At 37.5% G+C, this 18,178-nt stretch overlaps 5 protein-coding genes across 6 annotated transcripts; 2 read left to right on the top strand and 3 right to left on the bottom strand.

Annotated features, from left to right (window-relative positions):
- Nucleotides 1-77: 77 nt before the first annotated feature.
- On the top strand, nt 78-7,144 carry LOC145902320 (uncharacterized). 2 transcript variants are annotated; one of them, XM_082990254.1, is made up of 13 exons: nt 78-498; nt 1,395-1,475; nt 1,892-2,046; nt 2,269-2,853; nt 3,133-3,263; nt 3,491-3,617; nt 3,747-3,843; nt 4,131-4,298; nt 4,626-4,714; nt 4,957-5,130; nt 5,274-5,440; nt 5,529-6,393; nt 6,477-7,144. In XM_082990254.1, exons 3-13 carry the CDS (start codon nt 1,939-1,941, stop codon nt 6,588-6,590), a joined length of 2,625 nt encoding a protein of 874 aa, XP_082846380.1. In that variant the 5' UTR covers nt 78-498; nt 1,395-1,475; nt 1,892-1,938; the 3' UTR covers nt 6,591-7,144. The 2 variants fall into 2 exon arrangements, with proteins under 2 accessions (XP_082846380.1, XP_082846379.1); XM_082990253.1 differs by lacking the exon at nt 1,395-1,475.
- Nucleotides 7,145-7,847: 703 nt separating this feature from the next.
- LOC145902324 (negative elongation factor A-like) lies at nt 7,848-12,661 on the top strand. Its single transcript, XM_082990256.1, has 12 exons — nt 7,848-8,081; nt 8,531-8,699; nt 8,984-9,145; nt 9,263-9,486; nt 10,056-10,205; nt 10,383-10,584; nt 10,656-10,785; nt 10,926-10,993; nt 11,143-11,606; nt 11,685-11,909; nt 12,035-12,169; nt 12,500-12,661. The coding sequence occupies exons 1-12, from the start codon at nt 7,872-7,874 to the stop codon at nt 12,659-12,661; spliced, it is 2,301 nt and encodes a 766-aa protein (XP_082846382.1). The 5' UTR covers nt 7,848-7,871.
- A 522-nt stretch (nt 12,662-13,183) lies between these two features.
- On the bottom strand, nt 13,184-14,810 carry LOC145902338 (protein TEX261-like). Its single transcript, XM_082990271.1, has 6 exons — nt 14,674-14,810; nt 14,455-14,534; nt 14,001-14,154; nt 13,708-13,775; nt 13,527-13,644; nt 13,184-13,324 (listed from the first exon to the last, which is right to left on the bottom strand). The coding sequence occupies exons 1-6, from the start codon at nt 14,741-14,743 to the stop codon at nt 13,215-13,217; spliced, it is 600 nt and encodes a 199-aa protein (XP_082846397.1). The 5' UTR covers nt 14,744-14,810; the 3' UTR covers nt 13,184-13,214.
- On the bottom strand, nt 14,759-15,494 carry LOC145902345 (signal recognition particle 14 kDa protein-like). The gene has a single exon (XM_082990277.1). The coding sequence runs from the start codon at nt 15,472-15,474 to the stop codon at nt 15,127-15,129; it is 348 nt and encodes a 115-aa protein (XP_082846403.1). The 5' UTR covers nt 15,475-15,494; the 3' UTR covers nt 14,759-15,126.
- A 619-nt stretch (nt 15,495-16,113) lies between these two features.
- LOC145902335 (uncharacterized) lies at nt 16,114-17,952 on the bottom strand. Its single transcript, XM_082990267.1, has 2 exons — nt 16,903-17,952; nt 16,114-16,652 (listed from the first exon to the last, which is right to left on the bottom strand). Exons 1-2 carry the CDS (start codon nt 17,322-17,324, stop codon nt 16,301-16,303), a joined length of 774 nt encoding a protein of 257 aa, XP_082846393.1. The 5' UTR covers nt 17,325-17,952; the 3' UTR covers nt 16,114-16,300.
- Nucleotides 17,953-18,178: the final 226 nt, after the last annotated feature.

Here is an 18,178-nt window from a genome sequence, read left to right as displayed (position 1 = left end):
AATGAGAATCAGCTCGTTTTGAAATGAAAATCTGCATTTACGCTGGCTCAAAACTGACCAACTGGCGTCAGTTCCCAAAAAACGGCATTGACATAAGTTGCTTGTGGTTTTGGCCACAGCGCTGGACACGGAAATGGCGATCGTCGAGTTGTGTTTAATCCCAAGCGATCATGGCCCGGGTTCAAGGGTGTGGGGTCGCCCGAATGAGGAAGTTCGTGCCGTACTTGTTTCCGCTAGTTTTGTTGCTGCAAAACTGAAGTTGCGCCCATACTCGTCTCTTACAAAGATGGTCTCTGCGAGAGAAGTCAGAGCGCCGTGCGCGCTTTCCACTGCGAAACGTCGTTCTACTGCGAAAAGAGCGTTTGTTCTCTTTCATTATCGCGAAATAGAGGCTGTCATTATGTTATCACTATCCGCGGGAAAGGCGCTCAGAGCTTTGCGAGGAGGGCCGACAGATGATAACTGCACCCTGCAAATACAACTAGATCTTTATATTCGGTGAGTAGACTTCTTTCTTTCTTTTTTGAAATAGTAGCTAATTTGTTTTCCATTGTTTAACTATTATTGAAATTGTGTGATAAGTTGCCATTGACAACTCCTCTATCTTTTGTGAGTTAATTTTTAATTTTATGTTAGTTTATACTTTGTGTGTAATGTTAGGTATGGTGTTGTTGTTGCATTACATAATACAAAGAGTTTTATGTGTTACATAGGATATCCCCAAAACTATGCGATATTGTCGAAGTACCTCATTTACCCCATTTAACTGAAACTGTCATCTTCAATTATTTATCCATGGCATGGGAGGGGGATATTGCATTAGGTTTTTATTTAAAGTTGTTGAATCAGTTTGTGGTGTGCATTCAAATAAAGTGACAAAAAATATGTAACACCAACCCAGTAAATGTGACTGCATGTTCAAGCGAAATCCAATAAATTACGCAAGCCTGTTGTTTTAGTTATTTTCATCAACATAAATTCAACCATACGTATCGATGTAACATTTGCTGTCAACTAGCATAAACAGACTCCCGATCTGTGAATATTACAGCAAAGTTACTTTAGTTTAACATTTTTTGCATCTTCATGAATGCTGTGTAAATGCCCATACACTGTTTTTTATCAAATTACTTTCAATAATTTTGTTGTCCTGTGCAGTTTGATAAAAAAAAACATCTTTCAAAAATTTGCTAGTTATTTAATGCAAAACAGGTGGTCTGTTGGTTACTTTACGTAGGTCTTGTACAACCGCTGTGCGTCAAAAAGTGTTATTTTTATAAAAACATCAGCATGTAATTCTGCAATACTTGCTTCGATACAACTTATTTTGCTGGAACCCAAATAAGTGTCACAAACCTTGAACTGTATTTTAACATTTGCAAATATTGTTGTAGATTCTACACAGAGGAATTGTAAACAAGAAGGTTTTTCGATTAATTAAAGTTTTCCGTGGAATCTTGTGTGGTTTTCTGTTGGTAAAAACAATATTGTAAATTTTGTTGTTTAAGTCAGTTCACAACAACAACATATAGATTATTGTTTAGGTGTAAGGTTGTATCAAAAGTATAAATTGTTGGGCGAAATACTGTGCGAATAAATCAACATGGATTTTGAATACAGGATAAGGCTGATGTAGCGTCTATCGCACTGGCAGCTCTTAAGAGGCAATTGCTTATTTCTTTTTTATAATTCCCCTTTTTTTATGCTGCTTTGCTGGCACAGCATCTCTTCTGGCTCAATTGATTGACATTGCTTGTTCTGTTGCCGTTCATTTTATGTGAAGGCAATGTTACTTTTAAAATTTAGTAGCTGCTTGTGTCTATGTAGCAATAGATATACTTGAAAAAAATTTGACTGTGGAAAAGGTTAAGTGTGTATTTTAATTGTTTAGGGTGAGAAGAAATGACGCAAAATTAAGAAAAGTTTGGATCTAAAGGAATGTGGGATGAACCTGTTTCGATGATCAGCAACGAATGTTTATCACCCCTCCGAAAACGATTACGCTCGTCAACTTCTTCATCTGAAACTTCAACTGATCTGACAAAGGTTTGAAATCACACCACATAGCTAGGTTAATTCCCAATTTGTGATTGACGTTGTGGTATTGTGTCCCTGTGTGACAGTTGGAGCAAAGTAACGGTGGCTAATTGAAGTTTTATTGTTAGATTAGTGGTTTGAAACCATGAATAAATTTGTTATTTCGACAGTAAATGTTTGCCTGATTGTTTGGTGTTTATGTTTGCAAGTGTAAAATTCACCTTTTTACAGACTTCAAGTACATCCGATGGAGGTTCGGTACATAGCGAGGCCTCCGATAAAAAAGTTCGTATCACACTTTTGAAGGTTTTGAATTCAACAGATTGCTACTCAATAAAAAAAGACGACAAAAAATCTTCCAAATTAAAACAAACTAAATCGTGTGACGATGTTGGCAAGACTACAAAGACGATAGTGAGGAATATTTCAGTGACAAGCAATGAAAACCCAACAGATTCACAGACATCTGTCCTCAATAAAGATGCTACCAGCACTGCCATTGAATCACATGGAAGAACAACTGGTCTAAGAACTGTGCAGGCACTTTCAGCAAACAAAGGAAATGATAACAATTATTTACAAAATAATAATGAGGAACTGATCACGCCAAGCAAAAGCACTCCTGGAAAGCAAAAAAACAAAGTGAAGGAAAAAACATCATTTATCAGCAATTTGGGACTGACTGCTAATGTATCCAAACCATGCTCAGAAACTCAAACTGAAATCATGAATTCTGTGAAGATTGAACAGACCCATGATAACCTGCATAGTGAAGGTACTGATACTGGTGACATGTTAACCAGTTCCCCCACGAAAGTAAGAGGCTCTTTGTATTTTCTGTTTAAATATGATATTTTTATTTTGGTTTTGTTGAATTATTTTACCTAAAAGTTTTATGGCCAAGTATTGCATGTGATGAACACACTGATCGCTATAAAATATTTATTGCAACCTTCGAAAGCTTGTAAACCCCACCTGCATGGTTGGCACTCATTTGGTAAAGTCACCTTCAAAAAACAAACAACATTCAACATTTGATACCAAGCCATTGAACAATTGAAAATTATCAAGCTTACAGTGTTCTTGATTTTACAGTTTTGTCGGAATGTTATGTATTATGGAACTGGAAAGCTTCCCTGTCCTGATTTGGGTGAGGGATGGTACTTTGAACAAATTGTAAGGCAACAGGGGAAGTCTGCTGGCCAATATGACGTCTATTATTACAGGTTAAATACCACAATTGCTACCATTTGTTTTTCGCATAGAATAAAGATATATGTGGAAGGCTTGTGTCAAAGTTAATCTTTTTTATGACATGTTTCCAATAGTTGGTGTAGAAATTGACATATTATAATGGAATTAGTCGTAAAAGTTAATTTAACCTCTTCACACTTCATCATTATTTCCAGGTGCATGTATATTGTGTTCAAATGTTATTTGTTTTACATTTTAGTCCGACAAATGTTCGACTGCGATCCAAACTGAAGTTGGCGAATTATATTGGAGACACAATTGACTTGAAAAACTTTGATTATAACGTAGGACGATTTCTCACCCCAAACGAATATGTATCAAAAAAGGTGGTGGATAATTGTTGATATTTTATTTTTGTGTGAAGGAAAGTTGTTTTCGTATTTCATGTTTTCTTGAACAGGATTGGGATTGCTGGAGTGGCATTGTGACATATTTAAACAAATGTTACTTTACAGGATGCACTTCACGCAAATAAACTTCAATGGATTAATGAGGGTAAATCTGATGTGTCTTCGGCAGTTAAAGTTGACCATGAGTTCAACACCCAAACTGGTACGTTTCTCTTTCTTCCCACCTATTTCTCATTTCTTTTCAACGAAATTCATCACTAGACGTCCCAGACGACTCTTTGTCAACATAACTTTAAATGATGTGTATGTGCATTGGCTGATTGTAAGGAATACTGGTAGTTCTAATTTCAGACTGCTAGGTGCTAATTTTTGCTCAGAGTAAACATTTATCTGAAAAGGTTTTACGAACTGGCATGTCATACAATTTACTTAAATGCAAAAAAATGTGTCTTGTTATATTTAAATATTGAAAGGTTTATTTATTTACAGAGGTTGACAAACCTGAAAACAAAAGTTTTAAATCGAGGTTAAAAGTGAGAATTAAACGTGGAAGGCGTCGTAAAAAACGCCACAAATTTTCCAGCCACTCGCAAAAAATTTCCAGCAAACGGAAAAATGAATGTGAGGAACTCGTTTCAAGCCAAACCAATTCCAGTGGTAAGATATGGTGGATTCTAGACCTGATTTCATATTTAATATATTGATAACTTTTTGTTGCCATTTCTGAATTAATTTGAATTCGCAGAACCAATGTGTTTAGTTAACTGCCTTCAGGGGGTCTGTTATTGCAAAAAAAAATTTCAATACCTATTTGTTTTATCACACCTATGTTTTATTCAAAGAAATGCACAAATTATTTCATGACAAGACGTGTAGGTAAATTTATGTAGGTGTACCTTGGACTTGATGTTTATAAAACGGTGGCTACAAATAGGAACCAATGCTAAACATTGTGTAATCAGTTGTAACAAATTTGTGCAACAGATTTGCCTGATGAAAACTTGTCAGCTGTAGCCGGAGGTGATGAATCACACACTGAAGATGATGATGGCTTGTCTGCATTTAAAAAGGATGTGAGGGACACAGTTTTTCATAAACTCACACACTTATATGTGTAGTTACTGGTACACTATGTTTGACTGACTGATTGTTTAAAAACTTTATTTGCACAAGCTTGCGCGAGCTTATTCATCTGGTGCTACAACCTTATTTGTGGTGTGAAATTATATTTGTTGATTCCAAGCCAGATTCTTATGTTCTTTATTGTAATTTTTTAATACACCAAAAATTAAATCATGCCACAATTTTTCTCCAGATTCTATCGTTCTGTGATGACATTCTGAGGTCTTGTTCGTCTGCTGACAAGATGATCGAGCAATCGTGGAACTGTCTCAGAATGGACAAGAAATCCTGGTTTAAGGAACTCACCTTTGCTAAACACAAACTACAAACACAAAGCATTCCAGGGTTAAGTCCCAGAAAATCCCAGGTAGCCATTGCTAATATTCTTTTCATAATTCATAAATATTAAAAAAAGCTTATGGCATTACATAATTAGTCATTAAAATAATTTTCATTTGGTAATTGTTTTTTTAACGTTCTGTTGAATAAAATATCTCTGTTTCAATGCAGCAAGTCAGAGATGATAGTTCAAGAATAAAGAAGCAAGCTAATAAAATAAGGAGGAAATCCTTTCCAATTCCCCAACCACGCAATATGATTATTCGTAAGCGATCAGTGCGATGTAAAGTTTGTGCAGGGTGTATGGCACCAAACTGTGGAAAGTGCTCCAATTGTCGGTAAGTTTCCAGTTTACCATATTTTTGCACTTCGTTTTATGTAAAACAAGTTACTTTCAAGTTAAAATTGTGATTTTTATGTTTATAGGGATATGAGGAAGTTTGGTGGGGAAGGCCGTAAAAAGCAAGGTTGCCTGGCACGCAAATGTATTTACAAATCATTCTACAGGAAAACAGCCCGATCTGTCGACCTGTTACCAACAATGGTACAAAGAAATGGAACTCATATTTTATCTTCGTTCAGTGACGAAAGCTTTCTGACTGCCAACAGCTCGATGACCTCACAAGAATTTAGTCCAGATTTTTCCACTGACTCGATCGAGCGTGACCACATCATAAAGAAAATATCATGGATTGAATCAGAACACCAAGGTCAAAGTTCAACACTGGCTCCACCATGTGGTACATATGGGACGTATACTCCCTCGACACCTTGTGATACTACAGACAATGATTCCAACGGTAGGAACACGCTCTCCAGTGGTAAAAGCTGCAGTGATATTTTCAACATGTCCGACTCAATACCAAAGTCGCCAAAATCTCCTCCTTTCCCGAAACTTGAGGAAGTTCATAAATCGCCTGCAACACCAATGAGAGCTTTTGTAACTCCCAGACCCGCGTGTTATTTTGACCTCCCGATAGTTTCACCGGAACCTTGCAATGTTCAACCCTTTGTGAAAGGACGAACCACAACCACAACAAAACCCCCATCTCGAGTGGAACCTTCCAGTTGGGAAAATCCCCACAGTCCCGCTGTTGCCGGGGCAACTCCCTCCCATCCAGTGAAAAGAAGACGCAAGTCGTCAAATCCTGAACATATCGCCATGAAACCTGAGAAAGGAAAAGAATCTCGACACAATTCTGACAATTCCACTTTCACAAATTGTTCTACTCCATTGCAGAGAAAACAGAATAATGCAAGAAATCACTTGGTTGTAAGTCCTATAAACCATGTAAGTTTACTACTGCAATAATTATCAGGAAGATTTTATTGACATTCTGGATGATAATTCTGCATCATCTCTTTCCACCACAGGATGATGTTGAAACCATTTTCTCACTAGAAACATGCGAAACTGGGCCTGTAAGTTCCCACACTTCCCGCCAACCTCAACTCTTCCAACAACATTTAAGTCGTCCCCTTCCTTGAAACCCCCGCCCCCATACTTTATACAGTGCTGCCCAACACGGACAATCCTGTGGTCCCAGTCGACCAGCAGGTGGCTTTTTGTCGCCACAGTGGCAAAATAGTTGTGCAGCCAGAGGCCCACAGTCTCTGAAATTATCCAGGACTGTCATCTAGAATGTTCCGCATGGTGGTCAGAGACACAGCCACAATTATTAGCAAATATCTGAATGTTTTTCCTGGCGTTTACACAGGTGCCCCCTTATTTATTCATGCAGGAGTTATGTGGAAAAATTTCATTGGTTTCTTTCATCAAAAGTTCACCTGTGTTTATTTCGTGTTTGTGATGTCACAAGCAAAATATGTCGGGATTATAGGAGTTGACATACCCGCTAAAACTGCCGTGCTTTCTGAATATTTTTGGGCTTTTATGCACGGCAGTTACTTGCTGCAAGTTTCCGTACGGGAAAAGTTCTGTGGATTGTGTGACGGAAAAAGACGAATTTTTTTTCATTCCAGTGCTTTCGCTTTTCTATTCGTTTTTTGAATTTTGCATCATCTTCAAAATACAGAATTTCCTGATATTCCCTTTTGTCTTCCTTTGAAGTTGTAAAAGACGAACCAGAGAACAGATTTAAACCAACCAACATCACGAAATTAAAGTTAGAAGAATCATTCGAGTTGAAATTCAGGCCAGTTTTTCACAGTAAATTGTAAATTTTGAAGCAGCTAGCCCCGTACACAGAGTGGTTTCCCCTTTCTGCGATTTGCCGAGCGCATTTTGCGAGTCTATGGTTGATGTGGGACTGTCTTTCTGTAGATACCTAACATTTGCCAAAAGTAACAGAAAAATAATGTTTAGTTAAAATACTAACCGTCCATTAAATACAACGGGCCTCAGCTTGTTTTGCATTTAATTTGTTTAACATTTCTATGATATTGGAACATGACACGACGCTGGGTGTCGCTGTCATTTGCGAGTTTTGTTTTTGGGGAAAGGTTAAAAAGTTTCACTACAAAAAGCAACGTGACTGTAAGGAAAATGCGCTTCTATTGGTGGCGATATTAATTTGCAAAGTTTTTATAGCTATAACAAAGAAATTCGAAAAATGGATAAACCGTGATTGTGATATTGTGGTAATTTCATGTGGAAACAACAAGACGAAAACCTTGACCCATGAGGTTGTTCCATGGACTTGCAAATTGCTATGAAAAATTATCGAACCAAATTCAGTAATTACTATATTTTGCAAAGAATTATATTTGTGGTTTGCAGGATTTTCCTAAAGCAATTTGTTATATGAGATGGCCCATGTAAGGGAAAGTGACACAGCCTTGTGGCTTCACAACAAGCTTGGATCTTCTGAAGAATTATGGATTCCGTCCAGTATAAGTGGAATCATAAAGACAGACACAATTGACAACATATACAGATGCTTTCCTGTTCTCACGACTACAGTCAAAGTTAAACTTCTTCTGGGTATTCTTCATCTGCCAAGAAGAAGTATTGAAGAGGTAAATTCCATCTGTTACATCAAACTACTTGGCAACCTTCTTCTTCGGTGCTTTGGTTTATAATTTCATGTAAAACTTGGTTTATTTCTCACTAAGGTTTTATTGGTGTTCATTCCATTTAACTTTTGCTTGTATAGTTCATTTACATTGTAGCCAGTCTGCAGAATATGGCAGTTCCCGACAAGATCTCGGGCGTGCAAGACTAAATCTTTTCGGGTGCGCGACCCCTAAGCCCGCGTGCAACAAAAACAATAAAATGTCCCTCTGTTAATTGTTTTATGTGTAGTCAGGAAAATTTGGCGTGCAAACAAAAAAAGTTGAAGAAAATCTTGCGCATGCAGCTGCCATACTCTGCAGACGGTTGAAAAATAAACATAATTTGATAATTTCATGAAAATGGAAGCAAGATATGTTTGTGAGTTGGTGAAAGATTCTTTTCTGCAAATTAGATGCAACATATGATTGAGGGAATTATTGAGGTTGCGTTGGAGGATCCAGACATGTGGGTTCGTTTGGTTGCTAACATGGTGAGGACTTACCCGACCACTTTCAACCTAAACCTGAATCTTCGACCGAGTCCCATCGCTAACAATGTTGTGCAACAACTGTCAGACAAAGGTAAACGGAAGTATTTCGTAATCATATTTTGTTAAATTATTTAATTCTGAGAATTGTTTTTAAAGCTCTCTGATACTTTTTGTTACAATTCTGTTACATGCACTACATTTAAAACTCCATGTTTTCCAAATACCTTGTTTTAATCCCGTATTTCCCTTTTTTAAAATGTTCAATATATATAAAAATAATACCTTTTTTGCTACTTTTTGAAAATAAAAAATTTTACATAACTGCCATGAAGCTGATAGTTTGTTCTAAGTAACATTTTCACGCATATATTGCAGTGAAGGAAGCGGATCCTTATTCCAGTCTGCCACTGGAATGCCAACTTGTGAACAAAACATCGTTACAAAGTCTGGTTGGAAACCTGCCTCCTGTCAGCAGACACTTTGCTCTGAAGAGAAAACCTAAATCTGCTGCTTTAAGAGCTGACCTCATGCATAAATGTGAGTTCTTCCTGTCACGATTATCAACAAAACATCTTGTTACTTTTAATCAGGCACATTGGGCACACAAATTGATGTTATTATGTGCCGTGTTTCAATGTTTTTTAATGTTTACAGCAAATGAAGCAGTTAGTCACATGAAGAAAGGTGGGCTTGGTGGTGCTGGGAAGAGTGTTCCAGTCAAACACAGAGACATGACACGTCGATCATCTGATGTCACTCCTCTCAAGAGAATTCCATCTCGAGGTCCTCCGAACAGACTTGACAGCTTTCGAGGGACATCAACACCTTCAGGTCCAGCAGTTAATCGAAGTGTTTCACGCGTACCAGCAAGACAGCAGGTGTGTTCGGGGTGTTTTGAGTACTTGATGTTTTTCTGGGTCTGGTGGCCAACTTCCAAGTATGTTTCAAATCAATTTATTTGTATTTTGTGCAAAAAATAAATACTTTGTAGATGTACAATAAACGCAAGCATTGAAGTGCCCCAGTGGTGGGATTCAAGTATTTTTGCAACCGGTTCTGTCACTAGCAGCATGTCACTGTAACCGCAGGAATACAGTGCACGAAGTGAAACATAGGCCTACACATACGGTTGTTAACAACCGGTTCGCGTAGGTCATTAAATTCCAGGAGCAAGTTCGCGTGAACTGGTGTGAACCGGCTGAATCCCACCACTAAATTGACCATGATTAAATTATAAACATCATTGAGTTAGGCGCCTACATATGAAATTACCACCTACAACATTGTGTGTTTTTTCTTTTCTTTTGAACAAGTTTTTTATGGAAAGATGAAGCTTATATGTTACCAGTTAAAGACAGCATAGTAGTGTTTGAAACATTTGGATGCATGTTCCACTGGCAGTGTGCAGGCTTTTGTGCAATTACAATCACATTGTTGCTTATTCTAGGCTGGAGGAACGAAACTTCTTGATATTTCCGAGCAACCGATTGGTGGAAGTGGGATCGGAGTTCGTGACAGCAAGAGGAGGAAGAAACAACTTCAACAACAAGAGAGTCTCGTAGCATCTCAAACCCAGGAAGACGAAGAAGAAGTTGGGGTATTTTATTTTGAACATCCACAATTATTATTTATTTCATTTTTGTTAAAAAACAAAACTAAGGTCAAGAACTTGGGCAATAATGAAAGTTTTTCCCTGTAAAATCTCATTTGGTGTTTTTTGTTTTTTTAAATTTTACAATGGCGTTTTTTTTAATTTTGCCAACTTTTATTTAAGCACGATAAAACTCCTGAATATGCTGCTGGACTTCCTTCGGTTATGACATCACAATCAATGGAGGAAGACACTGAGGATGCTAGTAGCCAGGAAGCTTCGTCAAGTTCAACTCCACATAGTTTTACAAACCGACGAACCACAACAGAATCGATGGAGCATGACGAATCATCAGAAAGCGAAGCCGAACAAATAGAAATCACAAGTAAGATAAAATTCAGTTTTACACACTTGGTGGCTTCGTGTTCCACATTTATTGTTTCTTTTCAAATTTAGCACCTGCGAAAACCTTGTACTTTGATCGTAACAAGACGACCTCTAGTGACAGCGATCTGACTTCCCCACAAACTTCTGGTACTTCCGCAAATATCAGTCAGGAGGAAAAACTGTCACCAAAAAAACCAATGTTAGTGTTTTGTTCAGTACTCTGTGTTGATCATTGTTTTTTTGTAGTGTTTATCACTGTTTGATTCCCGCTAGTGAATATCATGTAACCATACTTTAAGGGAGTAAAAATGTCTAAATAACGTTTTTATGTAATATAAGGATTACATCACCCACCATTTTCTCCACACCATCCACCACGCCTACAACTCCACCAGTTAAACATATTGGTAAGTTCAACTACCAGCTGCAAATATTATGTACAATATATTCTGCTGACATACGTGCTACTGACCATCATAGTTTTTTAATACATCTGAGCTTTTAATGTGTGATCCCAGATCATCCAAAGTTCCTTGAATTTTAAATTGTTTTATAGAACCACCATCCTTGCATCAAACAACACCACCAGTGACATACTTGGCCTACCAACCTCCACTTACCAGCCCAGCACAACGACACCAACCACAACATCAATCAACTGCTTCAGCCCAGCAAGCTCAGATGCATCTTCCGCCTTCTAGTGTTCCACGAACTGGTGTTCAACCAACTGGTGTTCCACGAACTGGTGTTCCACTTACTGGTGTTCCACGAACTGGTGTTCAACCAACTGGTGTTCCACGAACTGGTGTTCCACAAACTGGTGTTCCACTTACTGGTTCTCAACCAACTGGTTCTCAACAAAAGAAACCCACATCATCCATTCAGCTACCAACACCTCCACAGTTACCAACCACACCTAACCATCTACAAACCAGCCCAAGGATGGTTGTTCCAACAACATACATTATGACATCACAAAGGCAGGCTTCCACAGTGATACAAAGCCCACAACGACTACTGGTAATTCATTTTGTGTTTATCAGACATCATAACTGTTCAATAAAGTGCATTCTATTTTACAATAATATATTTTACCAGATTTCACCTCAACGGAATATTCAACAACAACAACAGACACACACAAATCCAACTGTTCAACACTTTTACCAACCCCATATGGGACATCAGCCACAGGTGCAACAACGACAATCTTCCCATCATCCAAGACCTCAACAACCTCCTACTGTTTACATGAAACTTCCAACTCAACAACAACCTCAACAATTAAATCCTCCGGCACCCAAGAAGGGACTTACCCTAACGGTAAAAAGTTTGCATAAAAACATAATTGTTTGCAATTAAAGTATTTTATGTTGTTTGTGATCTCGTGGAGTGTTTTGAAGTTCCCCAGGCGTATTATATTAACTTAACACAAACTCATATTCCAGAGAGAACAAATGTTTCAAGCCCAGGAAATGTTCAAATCCGCCAACAGATTATCCCGACCTGAGAAGGCAATTATTCTGGGCTTCATGGCTGGTTCGAGGGAAAACCCCTACCCTGATCAGGGTGATATTGTCCAGGTAAATATTATTCAATGGTTCCATTAAGAAGTTGTTGAAATAGTAGATTCTACCATTGGTTAAATTATTCTGGCACAAACTGTCAAACCAAGTGGCATTCTTAACCTTTTATTACCTCATTGCTAGCATTGTTATTATTTATACTTTAAGGTAATATTGATGCAATTATATCACTGTTAGATTGGTGTTCATTAGTTAAGTAGCAAGCATCCATTACTTTGTTAAGTGGGTTTGTTTTGTAAAGATCTACAATGAAAATTATAAAGATTGATATTATCTGGTGTTGTCATGGTTACATAATAAACAGATGGGTATTCTATTACAATGCAGATTGTGCTGTCAGAGGGAGTTCAAAGCATTGCAAATCCAAACGGTGGAATCCTACCTGTTATTGTTGAAACTCTGTATGAAATGAATTATCGAACTGGACAAGCTGGAAAAAGGCAACGTTTAAAACAAGCTCCTCTACCCCCACCTGGTGTTGGCATGTGACAAAAACTCCCATGAAATGCTGCCGTTTTTTGAACCTATTTGTCCTACCTTGCTTTTGATTTGTTTAAGACTGACAGAAAAAAGTTCAGGAACATAATTGAAACCTTTGCTGATCTGGGATTTGCATTCACTACTTTGATGACAAGTTGCAAAAGAAAAACAAAGCATATATTAGGGAACTGTAAATGCACAAAAACCTTATTTCATTCTCTTTTCATACTTGGTTATAACACCAAAATTATTGCCCCAACCCAGACGACGTCAGCCAACCATGACAGCAGCATCAAAATAACTTAAAAATAACAACCAACAGTTCAACATTGTGTTGATCGTAAGTTACAAGCAGTGCAATGCTTTTAACTCTACTTCAGGAGATTTGCTCAGTCATAAAATAAAGAATGGAACTATTTTTTGCTCGACTTGCATTTAGTCTTTTAAATATTTAGTTTGGAGTCTGTTTAAAATACAAAGTGTTAACAACACAAAAATTTCCTATCCGGATGCACTTGAGCGTAAGCTGCGTGTTTTGAACTGCAAGAATGTTTGTAGGACATCAAAATCGTTTTGATCTAGATGGGAAAACAGTTTCCTTGACTCCTTCAAATATGGTCAACAGCACAGATCGCTTTTTCTTCCCCTTGCTCATGTAGTGCGAAACAACGTCTGAAAAATAATTCAGTTGGTTCATACGATCCTCGTGCGACCACTAAAGTGGGGTGAACAATTCACAAATTAGGTCAGGTGTTAAATTCACAATATTTCACAGTAAATACTAATTAAAGCTTATTTTGCACAATAACTCAGCTGCGAGTCAGTATGATTAATTACTTGTTTAAAGGATTTTAAACAACATCAGATGTCAAACCTTCGCTTGGAGTGAGCAGAGGTTGCATGGTTGATGGGAGGACATTGTCACTTGCTGACAATGAAATAAAAAATGTAAACGGTATTATCCACAAGCAGAGAGTGAAGAATGCCAATACCTGGAAACCATAACATATTAAACATTGGTTAAAGTAACTGGGGTGAAATTGAGTGTAAAATACCTCCGAGAAGTTGTGGTAAACATCGCTGAAGTATTTGAAGGCAAAGTAGTGATTTACAAAAACCAAAACTGAAAAGTAAACCATAATTTTAACACATTGATAACTTTGTAGAAGGTTTAATGCAACCAATGCACTGTTATATTATGTGGTCGTTTACACAACAGTTATCAAGATGTGTAATGGAACACACAGTTTTGAAAATGTTAATGAGCAGGTACAAGATAAAAGTGGTAGTTGTGGAATGTTGGCAGAAACGAGATAATATTATAATTATTCATGTGAATATTACCCACCTACAGTGAGGATAAAATTTGGTGATGTCAACTCAATAAATGGAAATCTCCGTAACAATCCAAACTCTACAAGATTAGAAAAAAGACCAACTGCAATCAGAATAAATGGAAATCCTTCAAAAATCCATAGGCCCATGTAGATAACACAGGATGTCTAAAACACAAATGGATAAATTTTCTAGTTGGTTGAAACAAAATGAAAGTTTTTATCAATGTTTAAAACACTGCAGTCGTTCCTGGCTTTCCACTGATAATAAACATACAATGTTTGAAACACTTGAACCTATCTGCTGATAACACCATTGTAACCCAGGCCTTTGCCATGGACATAACATTTTGGAAGTGTGAAAGGCATCTTGCATTAATTCTATAAATAGCCTACTTACAGCAGTTCATACCTGAAGTAATTTCAAATAAAATTGAAACATAAATTACACAGTTAAACCATACTTACTATCAACATGAAATGCAAAACTTTTTTTGTCATAACAGTGTACTCCTCTATTAGTTCAGCAAGGTAGTACAAAGCAGCAGCTGTGAATGAATTGAACAAGGTAATAGACACACATTCAACCGCCGCAAGGAAACGGGAATATCAATTTAAGATTGCAAAACAACGTGATTAATACTACATCACATGTTACTGGTTACACATAGACATTAACCCACTCACCAATTGCAAGGGTGATAAAAAGTATCTGTAGGCCAAGTGACAGCCATGATAAAAAATACAGAAACCACATTTCCTGTCACTTAAATCTAAAATACAAAAAGAATCATGTTCTCACAAAAACACCACAAACAAAATATTCTGCAAGATCCAATCACCATTTCTTGCAATAAACAAAGTCCCGGAAAACAAACACAATTTGATAATAAATAAACACAGACCAAACTGTAACTTTGCTAACATTGCACAAACACTAAACATTGGCATGTTGGTAATATGGAGAGGATTATATTTGACCTGGCAGTGTGTAGTTGACAATTTCTCAAGACTCTCTGCCTTAACCAAATGGTTATTGTTATCACATAAAAACTACTCACATACTTTGCCATTTCGCCAAACATTGTGACACACAAAATGGGGAAAAACAACAAAACAATTCAACTGCATTTAAGGTTTCTATTGTTGAGCTGCTTTGTTTGTTGGTTTCGACTTCTTCTTGCCATGTTTTTTAAGTCCATCCAAATTAGCTCGCAGAACACTTGTGTAGGCCATTTGAAACCTGTTTATATCCTTTGAATTAACGACCGTGCTAAGCTTCTTTTTTCCGTTTGTTGCTCGAATTAAACAAAGTCCTTCCACAGGGACTTGGGGTTGAGATTTCTGTTTGGAAGGATTTTTACGTGGTTTTGGTTTTGTCCGCCCATCATACTTCTTCATTGTGACATAAACAGTCCCAGATGTTCGACACTTTTGGTAAAGAGTTGTCAGTTCGGTGAGAAAGGCATCATTCTCCAAGAGAACCATTGCTAATTATATTGGTGATATTTCTTTAAAAAAAAATTTTTTTACTAACTTCGAAATACGGTATATCGAAAAGTAGGTTGGTATATCATGTCTAAGAATACTACAAATAACAAAACGCTAAAATGTATCTGACTCAGGCTGCCGGCTGCAATTCAAGTAAACGTCAGAGTTACGCGTTGTCAGTCTGTAGTGGTACGAATTAAAAATGAGTGAACACGTAGCCAGCAAAAGTCAAGTCTGCGCCACGTAAGTATTCAACGTTTCTACGCATTTTTAATTAAAATTTGAAACAATTTCTTCAAAATTCTACGATCGATGTTTATTTTGTGTGTTCAAAATACAAAAATCTCATCACTTTTCGGATATCAAAGCGTTAAAACTTGCACTCATGAACATTTTTTAACGACCGCAAGCTAGTTTAAATGGTATCCGGTAACAAGTAAGATTTCTATCTAACTACATATATTTGTTAAAATCCGTACGTTTTTGTTGATGAAAATTCAAATTTTACGTAGACTGGTCCAAATATCATTAAGGGTACTATACACAGTGGTTCTTTAATCTTTTGAATTTGGCACCATTGCCATCAGCTACTTTCCGATTTTACGCACACATTTTGCGGCCATAAGTAAACTTATTAGCAAAGAAGTTTATTTCACCATAGCAACATAACCCCATAGAAAATACTGCGTATAAAAATGACAGAAAACAAGGAAACTTAGAAATTCAATGCATGGAAAACATTTTACTTTCTTCCGATCTTTACTTATTGTTGGCGGTGGCAAATTACTTGTTACAAACAGAGTCTGTTGCAGCAGCCGAAATGTCAGTGTTTGTGTTCATTTACCTCCTTGAGGATTTGCACGTACAAGCGGTTAGTGAGGGAAGACATGAGAGCAAACAGAACAACATACGCATAGGCAAGGTACCAACCTTGACCACGAAACACATAGGCCATTAATCGAAGCACGTAAAAACAACTTGTGAATATCAGTATACAGTAAAACATCTGCTTGACGTTGTTCCTGTAGTAATGGATCTTGTAAGTTTCATACAATGCTATACAGCTGAGGGTGACTGCAACGCCAAGGACGAAATAGAACGAGGTGTGGTGGATTGTGATCGACAGATAACCAATAAGTGAAGCGGAGAAGATTAATAGGTTGTGTTCAAGATCCCTGAAAACAACACATTGCAATGTTTAATAAACTTAAGTGCGATAAAAGTTTAGCAGGCAGTAGGGTAGACGCCTATACAGACGAAAACAAACGTATTGCGGTACTTTACCGGTATTTTATACAGTTCACGCCATTTTAACGTCAAACAACTACTCGTGGCTTTAAACTTAACGAAATCAATTGTTCGGGACAGCGGCAACAACAGGGAAATGTTTGAGCTGTGTCTATAATTAAAACATAGAAATCATACCATCCTCTTCTGACGTGTCTTCCCCAAATAACCGTCCAACCGAGAAAAAGAAGCAGACTCCAGTCGCCGATGACATTAAGCCGACAAATTATCAGGGCATTTTTATTCAAATCTTCGCTCATCATAAACTCCCCGAAAATTGAGGCGAGGTGGACGAATGAGAATGCATTGTGAACAGCCACGAACTCAACGTCAATGCTGGTTATTTTGCCGACTTTGTCCAATTTTCTTGCCTGGAAACTTCGCCAAATGCATGCGATTAACACAAAGATCAGGAAACACAACCACAAGGTTCCATCCTCCGGTTTCATTTGTTTCGAAAGATCCACGTCGTACAAGTGGTCTAGCAGACTCATACCAATGACCGTGAACATCAGAATGGCGCTTGGAGCGATGAACATGAGCTGGACTGGAATTGCCATTCTACCTAATAAGTTGTCTTACAGTAATTAACGGAGCGTGCCGCTGAAGCAGGAAAAAGATACAGTTCAACCACAAAATCTTGACCACATTTACGTGTGACGTACTAGATAAACTTATCCAGCTTTAGTTACAAGTTATAATGGTATTTTGTTGTTATCAAATTCACAAAGTGACCCAAACTTTTCTCTACCCTCAGCGAGCCAAGTGGGTTGCATGGAATCCTGAACACTTCAGGTTAATACTGATCATACAACATATGTGCGAAAGCTTTACACCATCCAGAATGAAAGAAAATGTTGCACGCATATTTGTGAATATTTTACGCGCAAAAAAATACTGATGCGAGAAACGCTCGTAATCGAATATCCCGAAAAAATATAAATTTTGAATCTGTTACACAATTAACACCTGCTTTAAACAAAGCACTAGCCTGCATCACGTTTTTAACAAAATCCGATTTACCAAACTGCATGCTACACCAAATGACACAATCGCTTCACGACAAAACCTGCTGCTGGCTGATGTTACAAGTTACAACCATGTACTCTCTGTCAGCCGTTGAGGTATGCAAACAACCAGAAAACATTCCCAAAACCTAATATAACATTGTCTGATACACCTTCATACAACGTTGCTTGAAACGATTGAAACAGTTTGCACAAAAACGTCACAACAAATGTGGACTTTGTCTTTGCTCTCCCCACTGGCAAGACAGGAACCAGTCACTGTGACCAGTCATGCGTTCATGCGTGTCAATAGTCACGTGATTTGACGCATGAGAAATGTTTTTTTCAAATTCGTTTCTTTCCAAACCAAATCTTTTTCATGTTTCTTTAATGTTGAAACAACTTTA

Source organism: Ascidia mentula, chromosome 5 (assembly GCF_947561715.1).
Source record: "Ascidia mentula chromosome 5, kaAscMent1.1, whole genome shotgun sequence".
In the NCBI taxonomy this organism is placed as follows: Eukaryota; Metazoa; Chordata; class Ascidiacea; order Phlebobranchia; family Ascidiidae; genus Ascidia; species Ascidia mentula.
This window is presented reverse-complemented; position numbering and strand designations above follow the sequence as displayed.